We start from the raw sequence: 15,000 nt of genomic DNA on the forward strand, positions 1-15,000 counted from the left end.
TGTCCTTTATTATGTTTTTAGCACATGTTGTACATTCTGACTCATTTTAAGCATTCTTAACAAACCCTGTGTTTTTGTCTTCTCCCTGATACCTGAAGAACGTGCTGTCTTTTTTCATGTACTTCTTTGAAGTTTACTCACTTCCAAACTCTCTTGGTTTATTTCAACAACACAGAGGACTGTTTTTTTTTTTTCAAACCTCTTCCCTCACTTTAAACTGCTTTCAAAACCACAACTTTATCTATCCAAACCATGCTTGCTAATGAAGTGTCTGCTCTTTCTAGAAGTTTCTAATTTGTTTTTTTGCGTTTGAACAGAGTTGGGTGAATAGAGGACAGCCGAAGTCATTCTGGATCTCTGGGTTCTTTTTCCCCCAGGGATTTCTTACAGGTGAGTCTCTGCAAGACATACACCGCTGCAATCTCAAAAAAAAAAAAAATATATAAAGGCTTTTACCGTAGTTTAAAATTTATATTAAAGATAAAACGTATATCAAGGATAAAACTGAGTCACTGAGTGCAAACCTGATACTTTAGTCCTTATTTCTGACCAGTAAAGGTGTTTTTAATTGTTCTTGCAAGAATAAACAGCCTGTTCAATTCTTTACCTTTCCGGTAGGGGTGCTGCAAAACCACGCACGCAAGTATAACCTTCCCATTGACGAGCTGAACTTCCGTTACAACGTGGTACCAGCCTATCGCGACCAGTCGGCCGTCTGCGAGGCTCTGAAAACCGTCAGCCTGGATGCAGAACTGGACCTAGACCAAGAGGTAAGAAACAGTTTTGGGACACGAGCTTAGGCCTTAGTCCCTTTTAAAAGATGTATCTTTCTTTGTAAAATTCTTTTTTTTTTTTTTTTGATACACCGTGTTCTTTATCTGCTTGCGAATATTCTGTCTCTGGTAGATGTCAGATGTACTGTATTTGCTAGTAAGACTTTGATACCAAAAATCTGATATCTGTAAAGTTCAGTGAGGTTCATTGTTGTACTTGTAAACAGTGAGTCCAGGACATGTTTTTTTAGTTATTCAGTGGACTCAGATGTGGAGCCTTCGTCCTTACTGACCCATAAGGGCTCGGTTGGTTTCACGTCGACAATTGAGTGAAACGTTCGCCCTGTTTGACTCTCCCGTTGCCATAGCTACCCACCATTGAGGACGGCGTGCTGGTGCACGGGATGTTCATGGATGCGAGTCGCTGGGATGACATCAACGGCGTGATAGAGGACGCCCTGCCGCGGGTGATGAACCCGATGCTGCCTGTGGTGCACTTTGAACCTCAGCAGAACTATGTTCCAGAAGCTTCCCTGTACCATGCCCCTCTATACAAGACCGCTGCTAGAGCAGGCACTCTCTCCACTACAGGTAACAACTGCATTCAGAACAGTTAACATGGCATTATCCACAGTAACAACAATAGTAACCGACAGGTAACTGCATGATAGTTAACTACAGGTAAGTAAGAGTAGTTATTAAAGGAGATACAGGTAGTGATTACTGTAACCTACAGGTATCTGAATGAGAGATAACTACAGGTAAGTAAGAGTAGTTATTAAAGGAGATACAGGTAGTGATTACTGTAACCCTACAGGTATCTGAATGAGAGATAACTACAGGTAACTAAAAGTAGTTATAAAAGGAGATACAGGTAATAATTACAGTAACCTAGAGGAAACTGCATGATAGTTAACCACAGGTAACTAAAGTAGTTATTAAAGGAGGTATAGGTAACCATTGCATTATCTACAGGCAATTATTAAAGGAGATACAGTTAACTGTTATGTTAACAACGGGTAATTATTAAAGTGGACATAAGTAACCATTATATTAACGACAGGTAACTATTGAGATACAGGTAATCGTTATGTTAACTACAAGTAAACCTTGTAGAAGACACCTGTAACCATTAAGCTAAATACAGTGTTAACTACAAGTAGCTAAAGCTATAAAAGGAGATTAACCTAAAGGTAAATACAAGATAGTTAACCTACATTAACCTACATTAACCTACAGGTAAATACAAAATTGTTAACTACAAGAAACTAAAGGTAGTTATTTAAAGGAGATACATGTAACCATTATGGTAACGGCAGCTAATTAATAAATTGCCTACAGGTAACCATTATATTAACTACAGATAACTGTTAAAGGAGATACAGGTAATTTTTACATTAACTCTGAGTAAAGCTTGAGGGAGACACATGTAATTATTGTGTTAACTACAAGGTAAGTGTTAAATTAGTTGCAGGAAACCTTTACATTAACTACCGACAGCTATGGAACGTTATGTAACACGTTTAATAACGTGCCAGTCTGTTAACTACACATAAATCTTAGATGAATTATAGATAACCATTGTGTCAACCAGAGGTAATAATCAAGAAAGATACAGGTAACCATGATGTTGACTACAGGTCAAATACAGATACACTGATGAAAGATTATTGAAAGATAACTTTGCATAAACTAACTGTAGTTAAACATTACATGATGTCTGGCAAATACTGTGGATTAAACACTAAACTGAATTTCACATGAAAGAACAAGTTCTTTTTTCAGAGGCACAACAGAATGGATGTTAACACACCTTGACCAGTTGTGCAAAAGCGACTAAACTAGGCTGTAATTGGTTGTGAAATACCCATCCATCACTAGCACTTGCAGATGCTAAATGGCGCGTGTATTCTGAAGCCCCTGTCGTTCACCTTTCTCTTTTCTCTCAGGGCACTCCACTAATTTTGTGGTGACGGTGATGTTGCCATCCAGACGGCCCAGTGACTACTGGATCTCCAAAGCCTCTGCGTTGCTATGCCAACTCACGGAGTGACCGCACTGGCCTGGCATGATTTGACTTCATCACTCTTTTAACTATAAACTCTGTCTGCCCCCATGTCTTTTGTTTCTATGTCTTATTACTGAAATATAAAATAAACTGATAGATTCGCTATGGTGTTTACCACTGTTGATGAAACGTATCATCATATTAAAAGACGTTCACATATTGAATATGAAATATTTTCTGAAATACTCATTTCCATGTGTGGTATGGAATTATTTGATATTTTAGTGGGACAGGTGACTTTTAATCCTCATCATGCATGTGTGGGCCTATCAAACAAACATACACACAAAAAAAAAGATTAAAAAGACCTCTTCAGTAGTAAGTGGTATTGAAGTTTTTATTAGAGGTTTTTTTTTTTCTCAAATCTATATTTTCTAATAAAACAACTGTCATTTCACGGTGTTTACACTTGCTGTACATGTTTTAGACAGAGTATGGATGGGGAGAGAGGCCATAAAGTAAAGACACTGTGAAAAAAAAAAAAAACATGAGATCAAATTATACTTGGAGTACAACACGTGACAGTAAGAACATGGTACCAGCAGTACTAATATTATATTACATATGAATATAGAAGCACATTTTACATAAAATGTCATAAAGATCGAAGCCACTAAAGGACTATGCATACATGTCCATTGGATACTGTATATATGCGATTACTCAAATTTCAAATGTCAGAAAATTATTTTTGCTTTGATTCTCAACCATTGGCAGAAACCACAGAGAATGAATACTGTAGACCAAAAAAAAAAAAAAGCCCACAAAAACCCCCAAATCCCACAAATCATCACACACGAATGGCAAGAGACTGCCAGTATTTTTGATGATGTGGTACTCAGTCCAACAGAAATTCAGTTGTGTATTTATTGGTTTCTGATCAAGATTTTTAAACATTTATCTGGGGATTTATCCAGAAAAAATATGTGCAGATATGTATGCATTCATATTTGTTTGATAGGAACTGCCAAGCCATAAACTTACACTCAATGAGATTTTAAGTCACAGGCTTTGGCCAGTGAAGGCCCCCCACAATTACACTGCTTGTGTAACAGGAGGAGAAGCACTTAATCTGATCTTAAAGGGGTTCTTTAACAACATAGAAGAACCTCTTAAGGTCAACAGGGTTTATTTTGTTCTGTTTAATTTTTGATTTTATTAGAACAAACTGCCTGGAATGCTATCAGCCCGACTCAACTCGACCCCTTGCAGAACAACTGACGTCCGTTGTGTTCTGACGCAATTCAAGCAAAGCGAAAACTTGCAGCCGTCTTTGGTCCATGGGCGCCGGTCAGTCTGGAATCTTGGTCGTTGTTTTTTTTTGCACGACAGGCAGTTGCTGTGACAGTCTGAATTGGTTAGAATGCCCTTTGGTTGCTTGAGAACTCTGGTTCTACGTTCAGTTCTTTTGCACAGTGACGTGGCAGCGAGCAGTTCGGTTGAGCGGAACAATTTCTGAAGAGCCATTTAGAAACGGTATTAGATGAGATTTGATTTTTTTTTTTTTTTTTAGGAAGTTATATTGAGAAAGCACAGCTGAACAGTATACCTGGAGGCAAATTGAGCGAAGACACACTCAACACACTTGCCAGTCTTATCAGATGTGCTCAAAAAGACCCAGTGAAGTAAAAACAACAACTACTGCCCAGAAAACATCTTTAAAGGGCAATATCCACACAAGTTTAAATGTCACTAACAATTTCAAAATATACTCAGTTTGGTCAAGATACAGCTAAAAAAAAAAAGAAAAAAACTGATAGCAAAGCAATGGAGTGGGACTTGTAACTTTGGTGTTTCTTAGTGATCACTCTTCAAACTTATTCACGCCGTGACGGTTTTACTTTTTATTTCTCACCCCACATGGAACAAAAATATATCTCAAATATAGGCTCATCAAACATATTTAAGAGGCCAAATCTGCAGTTTGTGTCGAACTTCCACGAGAAGACAAACTCGAGGTAAACTCTTTCAGTAGGCTGATGTATTTACGGGTTATCCGAAACGGACGCGCGTGAATATTTTTGATGAATGTATATTTGAAATACACGGATTTTAAGACGGAAATGATTTTCGTTTATCTTCTTTATTCGTCTTCCAAAAAAAAAACAACAACAAAAAACCCCCCAAATGAGTAGGAGAAGAAGAAGAAGAAGAAGAAGAAGAAGATGGGGGATGGATTATGTGAAGTCTTTGGACACAGCCTCGATGAAGTTGGGGGCGGACATGAGGATGGTGAAGGTGCAGATGATGGAGAAGAGGGAGAAGGCGACGAGGCACAGCCGGTCCACCACCGCGGCCGCGAACCTCCACTCGCTGCACACCGCCTCCCCCTCGTCCTGCTCCCGGAAACGCTGGGCGATGTACGTCACCTCCGCCAGGATGCGCTGGATCTCCGGCCCGTGCTCGGCCAGCGGCCTCGTGGCCTCAGCCTCCTCGTTGGGCGAGCTGTTGGTCCGGCCGCAGGACACCCCGGAGTCGCTGCTGGGCGGGCAGCACTGGGGTTCCATGGAGTGGTAGCCGAAGTAAATGTTCATGTGGCCGTTGGTGCCGGGGGGCTGACCCGGAATGGCGCCCATCTGGATGCTGCTGGCGCTGGCGTGGTGCTGGGGGGGGCGGCCGTACTTGTAACCCGCCGCCTTCCGGTCGTCCCCCGGCTTCTTCATGCGGAGGAACCAGGCGCACCAGTTGAGCAGTATCACGCGGATCTTGGAGAGGAGGACGGCGGCACATGGGGGGGGGGGGGGGTTGAGGAAAAAACAGAAAAAAAAGACGTTATTGTTCCGAGGAGACGGCTCTTGGAACGGCTCTCTCGGCCTGAGGACATACTAAATTTTCATTATGAGTTCCATAAAACGTTACGTGGGAAGAGAATTACGCTCTGTCTGGATGTTTCTAGTAAAGGGGATGACGAGTGTACCTCATAATCCTGAAAAATGATTTTCGGTGGAACAAAGTCTGCAAAGCTTCAACTCTGAAGCTTCGAAATGACTTCAGAACAATTTATTCGTGGTTCATATTGCAAACATCAAGCGAGCTCTATTGTATAGATAGTATAGATGGTGTAGACAGTATATCTCTAGTATAATAGGGGGAGAGGGAGAGGGAGAGATAAACACAAGAAAAACTCAAAGAAAACCAAGATTACTTCAAAAATGAAAAGCTTTCCTAAGTTCACTGTACAATTTGCAGTGTGATTTGATGGGCACGACATCTCGTGTCAACGTTCGAAAACAAATGTGGGGGCACCCCCCCACCCCACCATGGACCTCCAGCTGTGAGGTGTGAGAGTGAGTCAGACAGATGGAGACTGTGCGCTTGAAACAACCCCCCCCCCCTCCTGGGGGAGGGCAGGGGCGCACTGCACTGTTTAAACTTTTAGACTCCTCATACACTCAAACAGAACTCCCAAAACACAGGACGAGTCCACGCTGACGGCCAAGAGGACCAGCGCTGGCTCCGAACCCATTAATCTTTTATTCCACAAATCTAATTAGGTCCTGTGTGTCACATTACAACAAAGCAACGTCTAGTCATCTGCTCGTCCTAAAATACAAATCATCTATAACAACAAAAAAAAAAAGACTCGTGTTAAAATATCTTTAGGAAAGATGTAATCCAGACTCACAAATTTTGGCATTTTTCCACCTTGCGGGTCGTGATGGTGAAACTGGAGCACAAGGACGGTAACCACCACGGACAAACCTACTATCATCATAGTGCTGGCAAAGTACTGAGCTGCACGCACACACACACGCACACACACACACACAAAGACAAAGGCACAGACACAGAGAGCAGAGGAAAACAGCGGTCATTTTTTACGTCCTAACAATATCAAAACTAATTAATGTCTTATGCATGTCATACATACATTACATGACTTGAGTGGCAATTAAAAACAAACAAACAACCACACACAGTAAACAACCTTCTGCTGATTAAAACAGATATGAAATTGTTTGATTTAGTTTATGAGGGCATAAACCTGTTCTTTATTCCTGTCCCAACATCCAGCAAGGCTAACCCGTTCTGTGCTTGAGAATACATTCTCTCTCTCCACCTTTCCTTTCATCTGTTCTCCTTTCTAAGCACAGACACACTCAATACCCAAATGGCCTTTTCACATAATCTATTTAATGCACATCTAACTGCTCCAAAGGGAGTACGGAGCAATATTCCATTCATAGACTACTATTCGCCCTTCACACTTGGATAAGGCCACTGGGCAGGCGAGTGATTTAACCGCTGAATTAAGGAGAGGGAGAGAGAGAGAGAGAGAGAGAGAGAGAGAGAGAGAGAGAGAGCAGGCAGATGGTTAGCCTTTCTCTCTCTCTGTATCTGTGGCTGGATGCATTGGTGAATGTGAAAAGCAGTGAGTTGTGATCTCTGGGCTGTAACAACCTGCACCAGGCCTCTCCATACTGTGTCTTATTAACCCAGTCAATCTTTCACTCACCGTTTCTGTCAATCATCACCATGGAAACACATTCCTCCTAAACACACCCACTCACGAGTCCTTAATCATACGGGTGCATTTAGTTCACTGGTCCAATCAGGTGAATCAATTTACTCGCGTGCGTGGAACCGACACCGGTAATGTACCGCTAATGTAATTTGCTCACGTGTACCCATAAAATACACTGACCATCAGTGAAATTCAATAAAATCAACAATGTTCATTAAATGAATTGGCATTGAATTCCATGCCAAAACTAATTCACTAACAGGGCACCTGATATCTGTTTGTATCTTATTTATTTATTTGTTTGTTTGTTTCGATGTGTCATTATCATCTTGCAGTGGGTTATTGATTTACCTATTAAGGGGACGGAGTCAGAGGTGGCTGGCATAATCTCCGCAACCAGAAGCATAAAGACAGTCAGAGAGAGCAAAACAGTGATTCCTGATGGAAGGAAAAGAGAGAGAGAGAGAGAGAGAGAGAGAGAGAGAGAGAGAATCAATTTCATCCAAGCCATAGTTTCACGCCTTGTCTTTCTTCGGCCATCGATTTACTAATAACCGGATTGGGGTCAGGGTCAATGCATGTGTGTGTGCGTGTGTGTGTGTGTGTGTGTGTGTGTGTGTGTGTGTGTGTGTGTAGATGTGTATGGTCAAACCGTAATGTTCAGGGTCACTGTAAACCCATTAATGGTCTGACCTGAGTCAAATACTCATTACTATCACAAGAACCACGAGAAATACTCGCGGTATTGTTTATGGGACTGCAGTACACACACCTGACCGTGGTAAATGACACTATGTCATTGTGGGGACAGTACTTTATGAGGACATTTCTGCTGCACAAGATGCACTTCAGGTCATTCCAGGTTTTGTTTTTAAGAAGCTCGTTTTCGATGCAGAGGTCCGGGCCAAGCTTCCAGCCTGTCTTGTCAGCACCTCTCCACAGGTTGTGAGAGATTAAGAAGAGTAGAAATCTGGCCCACGTGTGTGTGTGTGTGTATGTGTGTGTGTGTGTGTGTATGCGTGCGTGTGTGTGCGTGTGTGTGTGTGTGTGTGTGTGTGTGTGTGTGTCTGTGTGTGTGCGTGTGTGTGTGTGTGTGTCTCTTACCCAGGGATATTTTCTCTCCTGAGTCTGCGGGCAGTAGAAACACTAGCAGGGCCAGTCCTGATATCAGCACACAGGGGATGAGTAAATTCAGCCCGTAGTACAGCGTCCGTCGCCGCATGGTCACCGTGAACGTGACGTCAGGGTACGGCTCTTTACAGCACTCGTAATACAACTCATTACGTTTCCCAGGGACACCTGCCACACAAACGCACAAACCCACACACCCAGAGAGAGAGAGAGAGAGAGAGAGAGAGAGAGAAAGAGAATGAGAGGAAGAAAGAGAGAAATGTTAGAACGTGACTAATTCTTTAGTGCAGGCTTTTAGCAATTCAGGACTGTAACTGAAAGAGGTTACATGCTGGCAGGAAGGACAGAATGGCAGTTTTGAGCGGTATCTGTAATATCAGAAACGGTAAAGATTGCTGTGGGAACTACAGAGAGGCAACTTTCACAGCTATTTTCATTGGCACCGCTCAGCAGAAGCGGTATTGCCATTTTTGACCAAGAAAACGTGAATTATCTTCTCTCCGGGAAAAAAACCAAAACAAAACAAAACAAAACACAACTTCTGATGCTTCACTTCAGATAAAGAAGGTCAGGAAAATCCAGAAGTCTCTTTGAAACTCTCCTTAGAAAGAAATGTGGGGCGATATTTGTGAAGCCTAGTACAAACACAGACATCAGAGACGACTGATATTCCAATTCTGCTCGCTGTTGCTTTTGTGTGTTTATTCAGATAAACAAAGTTTATTTTTCATTTTTTACTCGATTCATAATGTGATCGTTTTACGACGGTTACGACCTCTGAAGCTCTAAAATCAATGCTCTCGTTTACTAAAACAAACAAACAAACAAACAAGCAAAAAAAGATTAAATAACGTAGGAATTGTGGAGATAAATGGCTTGGGGTAATTTCTCCCCCCAAGTGCAGCTCAGCTGTAACATTCATGCAAGTCATGAAATTACACTGACAGGAAATGACATTGAAAAAGTTGTGGGTGTTAAAGAGGTCACGGGAGGGAATGTTGATCTGTTCCCGCCTCTGTGCTGATTAAAAAATCAAAATTAAAAAAGTAATAAGCAAAGAATAAGACTGGGGAGGGGGGGGGGGCTTTCATCAAGATTTCATGCTACGTGCTGATTGGATGGACTATCCACGACCCTCAGAAACAATCAAATCAGAACAATTGGTAGTTTCTAGTGTCTTTACTGATTAAAAATAGTCTCCTGTTGAAGTGTGTGTGTGTGTGTGCGTGCGTGTGTGTGTGTGAAGCGGAAATAATCAGGAAGCTCCACTTCAACCATAATATAATTATTTAAAAAAATCAAGCAATGCCACATTGTATCAAAGCCCGCATCATAATTCATTAATTCATATTCTTCTTTCCCAACATATGTGCACCCAGCTATGCCTGTGACTGATGCCTCGGGCTTTAACTGTGAAATCTGGACTGAGCTACGTCCATCCATCCCTTTAAAGTGCCAGTCTGCGCAACTGCCCGGATCTGGCACCAAACCCGGCATCAGCGCCAAACAGGATCATCGCCACGGAGATACGGGCACTTAGCCATCCATCAACCACCCATCTGTCAGCCAGAGCCTGGGTCAAAGCATCAGAACAGAGAGAGGGGGGGCGGGGAAGAGAGGGAGAGAGAGAGAGAGAGAGAGAAAGAAAGAGAGGGGGGAAAGAGAGAGAGAGAGAGAGGAAGAAAGAGAGAGAGAGAGAGCATGGGCTGCTCTAGCTAATTAGCGCTGGATTATTAGATTACAACGCCACGGTCTGGAAAAGGACTTGACTCTGATGGGAATGAACTGTGGCATTCTCTCTTTCTCAACGTTATCTATATGTGCATTTAGAACAAACTGCAAAACACAAAAAAAAGAAACTATCTGTCACATCATTTTGTTATTCCTGCTTTCTATGCATCTTATAACACCATCTATAACAATGTAATAACGTGCTGTTACTATAGCCATTGACACAAACTGTCATCTGATATGATTTTTTGGGTCACCATGTCAAATCTATGTCAACTGATGATACAAATATGAATAGAACAGAAGTTTCTATATTTATTATGAAGGAATAATATCTCATTTTTTGTGTAGTGCGCCTGAGGACGTCTGTGTGATAAAATCCGTAGCTCAATTTTGCTATGAAAGCCAGCCTAAAAGAGCCTTCAGTCATAGTCTACATTTACTGTCTAATGCAGTATATGGACAATTTATGACTGTCACAGTGCAGCTGAGTGTGTTTATGCATGTGTCTTTATTCAAATTCTGTCACAGTACAGTAGGCTATGTGTGTGTGTGTGTGTGTGTGTGTGTGTGTGTGTGCGTGTGTGTGTATGTGTTTGTGTGTAGATGTTTATTCAGATGCTGTGTGCGTACTGCAAAACTCACATACGCTTCTCATACGCAAGAAAATCGATAAAGGAAGAGTAAAATCAATATCAACTCCCCGGACGAGAAGATGTCTCTCTCTCTCTCTCTCCCTCTCTCTCTCTCCCTCCCTCTCTCTCTCTCTCTCTCTCTCTCTCACACACACACACACACACACACACACAAGCTTAAGAACATCTATAGTAAGACACTGACACTTGTAATCCAATGCGTGAGAAAAAACAGCAGTGGACCCTAGAGAAGTGAAAAGAGCAGAGGAAGAGAGGAGGGAGAGAAAGAGGAGGACAGTGTGTGTGTGTGTGTGTGTGTGTGTGTATGTGTGTGTGTGTATGTGTGTGTGTGTGTGTGTGTGTGTGTGTATGTGTGTGTGTGTGTGTGTGTGTGTGTGTATGTGTGTGTGTGTATGTGTGTGTGTGTGTGTGTGTGTATGTGTGTGTGTGTATGTGTGTGTGTGTGTGTGTATGTGTGTGTGTGTGTGTGTGTGTGTGTGTGTGTGTGTGTGTATGTGTATGTGTGTGTGTGTGTGTGTGTGTGTGTATGCTTACGTACCCACGAGATCCCACTCTCCGTTGGGTATATATGTGGAAATGTCCACAGCCAGCATCTGTAAATCCAACAGCCAACCGTTATGTGTCCACGACCCGAACTTCAGATCGCATTTCTGTACGTCAAACGGAAACCAGCGCACGTCGATGTAACACGTGCTCTTTAGAATACCTAGGGTTAAAACAACAAACTTTAGACAAACTTTAGACAAACCTCTAAGTAAATGTACTAAACACGGTGGACATAATGTGTGTGCATAACCTGTGCGGAAAGTGAGCTGACAGTTAAAGTCTGTGTGTTAAGTCTGTGTGTGAAGTCTGTGTGATAGTTATCTCCCTGTGTTAGTGTAGTTAGCTCTGTGTGTAGGTTAAGTCTGTTTGCTAGTTAACTCTTTGTGTTAGTTAGGTCCTCATGTTAGTTAGGTCTGTATGTTAAGTCTGTGTGTTAGTTAGGTCTGTGTGTTAAGTCTGTGTGTTAGTTCAGTTTGTGTGCTAGTTAACTCTGTGTGTTAAGTCTGTGTGTTAGTTAGGTCTGTGTATTAAGTCTATGTGTCAGTTAAGTCTGTGTGTTATGTCTGTGTGTTAGTTCGGTCTGTGTGCTAGTTAACTCTGTGTGTTAGTTGAATCTGTGTGTTATGTCTGTGTGTTAGTTCGGTCTGTGTGCTAGTTAACTCTGTGTGTGTTAAGTCTGTGTGTTAGTTAGGTCTGTATGTTAAGTCTGTGTGTTAGTTAAATCTGTGTGTTAGTTAGGTCTGTGTATTAAGTCTATGTGTCAGTTAAGTCTGTGTGTTAAGTCTGTGTGTTAGTTCGGTCTGTGTGCTAGTTAACTCTGTGTGTTAAGTCTGTGTGTTAGTTGAATCTGTGTGTTAAGTCTGTGTGTTAGTTGAATCTGTGTATTAAGTCTATTTGTCAGTTAAGTCTGTGTGTTATGTCTGTGTGTTAGTTCGGTCTGTGTGCTAGTTAACTCTGTGTGTGTTAAGTCTGTGTGTTAGTTGAATCTGTATGTTAAGTCTGTGATAGTTTGGTACCTGGTGGTATGTACTGGCATGCTCCAGAATAGTTCACGAGGACGTTCGTGTGAAAAGTGGCATCAAATCTCTCATCGGCACTGAAAGGGTTAGAGGAAATGAAAAGCTCACATCACACAGCGTACAACAACTGTTAAAATCTGTGAAAACACTCAGCTCTACAAATTTACACATACACATATCTATGCACATTCTCTCTCTCTTTCTCTCTCATCTCTCGCTCTCTCTCTCTCTCACACACACACACACACACACTACACCCACAACTGACTGTCATTCTGAAGAAGTGTCTGCAAGCACTAAACCATTTATCAAAAATCTCTGCATTTGCCTCAGGTGGCTATTCAACTCAACTCTATTTTTTTCTTCTTTTTTAATGCTAGTGAGATTTCTCACTTTCATCAAAAAACTGTCTGACAAGATGTGACCTTGTGCTGCTCCTACTTGAGAGCTTTGAATGTGTATAATTTAATAACCAACTCATAATTAATTCAAAGTACTAAAGCTGCATCAGGGTTTGATGAGCTAGCTGAAACACAGGTTAAAAACACCCCCTTGAAAGGAAAAAAGAAACGAAAAAAAAAAAAAGGCTGAATCAGAAACACTCGAGGCCGTTAATATTCGATCAAATAATCACGGTGACATTTACGGGATCATAAATATGAATATGGAGGGGGACACGAAGTTTTAATTTCGGCTGAAAGTCATCAGAAAGGTTAGAGCGAGCCGCTTTTTTGGCATTAGCGTTGAAACTTAACCCGACTAACATTTTAAAAACAGTATTCCTTCCCTCGTATTGAGCCAAAAGTTCTGTCTCAGTTCCAACTTTAATAACTGACGAGAATAAAATTTACTTAATGAAGCCTTTTTTTGTGGCAATGACAGAGCAACAAATATGAAACGTTCTCTTTACACGATACCGGTAAGTTTGGGTTAGGCTGTTATCTATCCATTCTTCGCTCGTTTTCCATTGTCGTTAATTAGTTATGTAACTTGTTTCGGGCGAGCGGCGAAATTGCAACCGCTATAATTGGGTTGAAAACAGTAATCCAAATTGAAATGTACCGCCGTCTAAATGAGTGACATCATAATTTTATAATAATCCTGCCCTGACGGCGGTTCAAAGTCGCAGAGGAGAGTCAGCATATTCTGAGCAGTGTGTTTAATAGCGGCGTCTGATCCAGGAACGGGTATTTCAGGTGCGGTACTTTAGCCAAAAGTACCATTGTAATTGGTTTGAGTCTGTTGTCCGTTAGTAATATTTTTTAGCCGCACCATCATATTATGTTTTATGAGGACGGATTTTTAAAGGGATGGAGGAATTAAAAGACTCTTACATCATTGCTTTCAACAGGAAATGAGGGGCATCTTTTCCATTTAGGGAGTCACGGCGACACCATGACAACCGGAGACATAAAGGGATTTGCATAATGCTGATTTACGAGGCGTAGCCAATCAGACGCCAATTTACTCCTCAGTCAGAGGCCAACACAGAGATGCTCTCTCTCTCTCTTTCTCTCTCTCTCTCTCTCTCTCTCTCTCTCTCTGACATATTTAACTGTCATTGTATTTGTCTATGACAAATGTGCTATAATTAAGACCATCTTAGCAGGCAAAGAGAAAATGACTAATAGTTCTCATAAAAGAAAATGTTTTTCTTTTTTTTTTTTTAAATCAACCCATCAATCCATACACTGTAATGCATTAAAAGGAAACAATGCTCAGATGCAAATTTAAGGCACTGCAATTTGTTACTCATTTCTCATTTTTCACAGAAATGCACAGTAATTCATGTCTGTCGTAATAATGATGACAGGGACATGCATTTAAATGTAACATTTCCTGCTCTCTCACACAATTCACCATAGACTGTGTTCACTCAAGGAACAGACAATTAACAAAAAATGCAAATCTCTCTCTCTCTCTCTCTATCTCTCTCTCTCTTGCGCACACACACAGACACACACAGACACACACAGCGAGAGAGAGAGAGAAAGAGAGAGAGAGAGAGAGAGAGAGAGAGAGAAGGAAGAAAGAGAGACTTGGTACGTTAAAAGCAGGTCACAGTTGAGGATGCATTGTGTGAATAATACATTAAACACCATCTACATCTTCACACACGACCGTGTGTGTCTTTGCCTTCACTACAATAACTAAACAACAGCAAAAAAAAAACAAAACAAAAAAAACTTCAATCTTTTTCCTCCTGCAACCCATCTCAGAGACCTCAGACATTTCTGCCTGTATATGTACACATGTCACTTACAGTCCCTAAGCTAATATAAAATACTCTTTGTAGCTTAAAAAAAAAGAAACCAAAGCTGTTCTCTAATTACTTTGAAGGTTCATATTTCATGAAGACAATTTGGGTTGGGTATTTCACTATGGGGTTTATTGTTTAATAGTAACACGAATGAGATCAAAATCAAATCTGCATTATTTACATCTCTCTGCCATTTAAAGAGACAATAATTAATTCAAAGCCTAAAGGCGATTTTTATTTATATTAAAATATTCAAAAACCTTTGTCATGACATTACTGTATACCGCACAGAATATATGGATCTGTGTGAGTGAGTGTGTGTGTGTGTGTGTGTGTGTGTGTGTGTGCGTG

General features: G+C 41.2%; 2 protein-coding genes across 2 annotated transcripts in view; one reads left to right on the top strand and one right to left on the bottom strand.

Annotated features, from left to right (window-relative positions):
• dnah6 (dynein, axonemal, heavy chain 6) overlaps nucleotides 1-2,826 on the top strand; it is a 64,820-nt gene extending 61,994 nt beyond the window's left edge. The window contains exons 75-78 of the mRNA XM_030787723.1: nucleotides 318-390; nucleotides 619-770; nucleotides 1,142-1,364; nucleotides 2,723-2,826. Of these exons, the coding sequence (XP_030643583.1) occupies nucleotides 318-390; nucleotides 619-770; nucleotides 1,142-1,364; nucleotides 2,723-2,826 (552 nt within the window). The remainder of the gene's footprint in view (nucleotides 1-317; nucleotides 391-618; nucleotides 771-1,141; nucleotides 1,365-2,722) is intronic.
• Nucleotides 2,827-5,018: 2,192 nt separating this feature from the next.
• chrna8 (cholinergic receptor, nicotinic, alpha 8) overlaps nucleotides 5,019-15,000 on the bottom strand; it is a 31,464-nt gene continuing 21,482 nt past the window's right edge. The window contains exons 5-10 of the mRNA XM_030787725.1: nucleotides 12,387-12,466; nucleotides 11,363-11,530; nucleotides 8,411-8,605; nucleotides 7,658-7,744; nucleotides 6,467-6,576; nucleotides 5,019-5,546 (exon numbers count right to left, since the gene is read on the bottom strand). Of these exons, the coding sequence (XP_030643585.1) occupies nucleotides 5,019-5,546; nucleotides 6,467-6,576; nucleotides 7,658-7,744; nucleotides 8,411-8,605; nucleotides 11,363-11,530; nucleotides 12,387-12,466 (1,168 nt within the window). The remainder of the gene's footprint in view (nucleotides 5,547-6,466; nucleotides 6,577-7,657; nucleotides 7,745-8,410; nucleotides 8,606-11,362; nucleotides 11,531-12,386; nucleotides 12,467-15,000) is intronic.

Source organism: Chanos chanos, chromosome 11 (assembly GCF_902362185.1).
Source record: "Chanos chanos chromosome 11, fChaCha1.1, whole genome shotgun sequence".
Classification (NCBI taxonomy): Eukaryota; Metazoa; Chordata; class Actinopteri; order Gonorynchiformes; family Chanidae; genus Chanos; species Chanos chanos.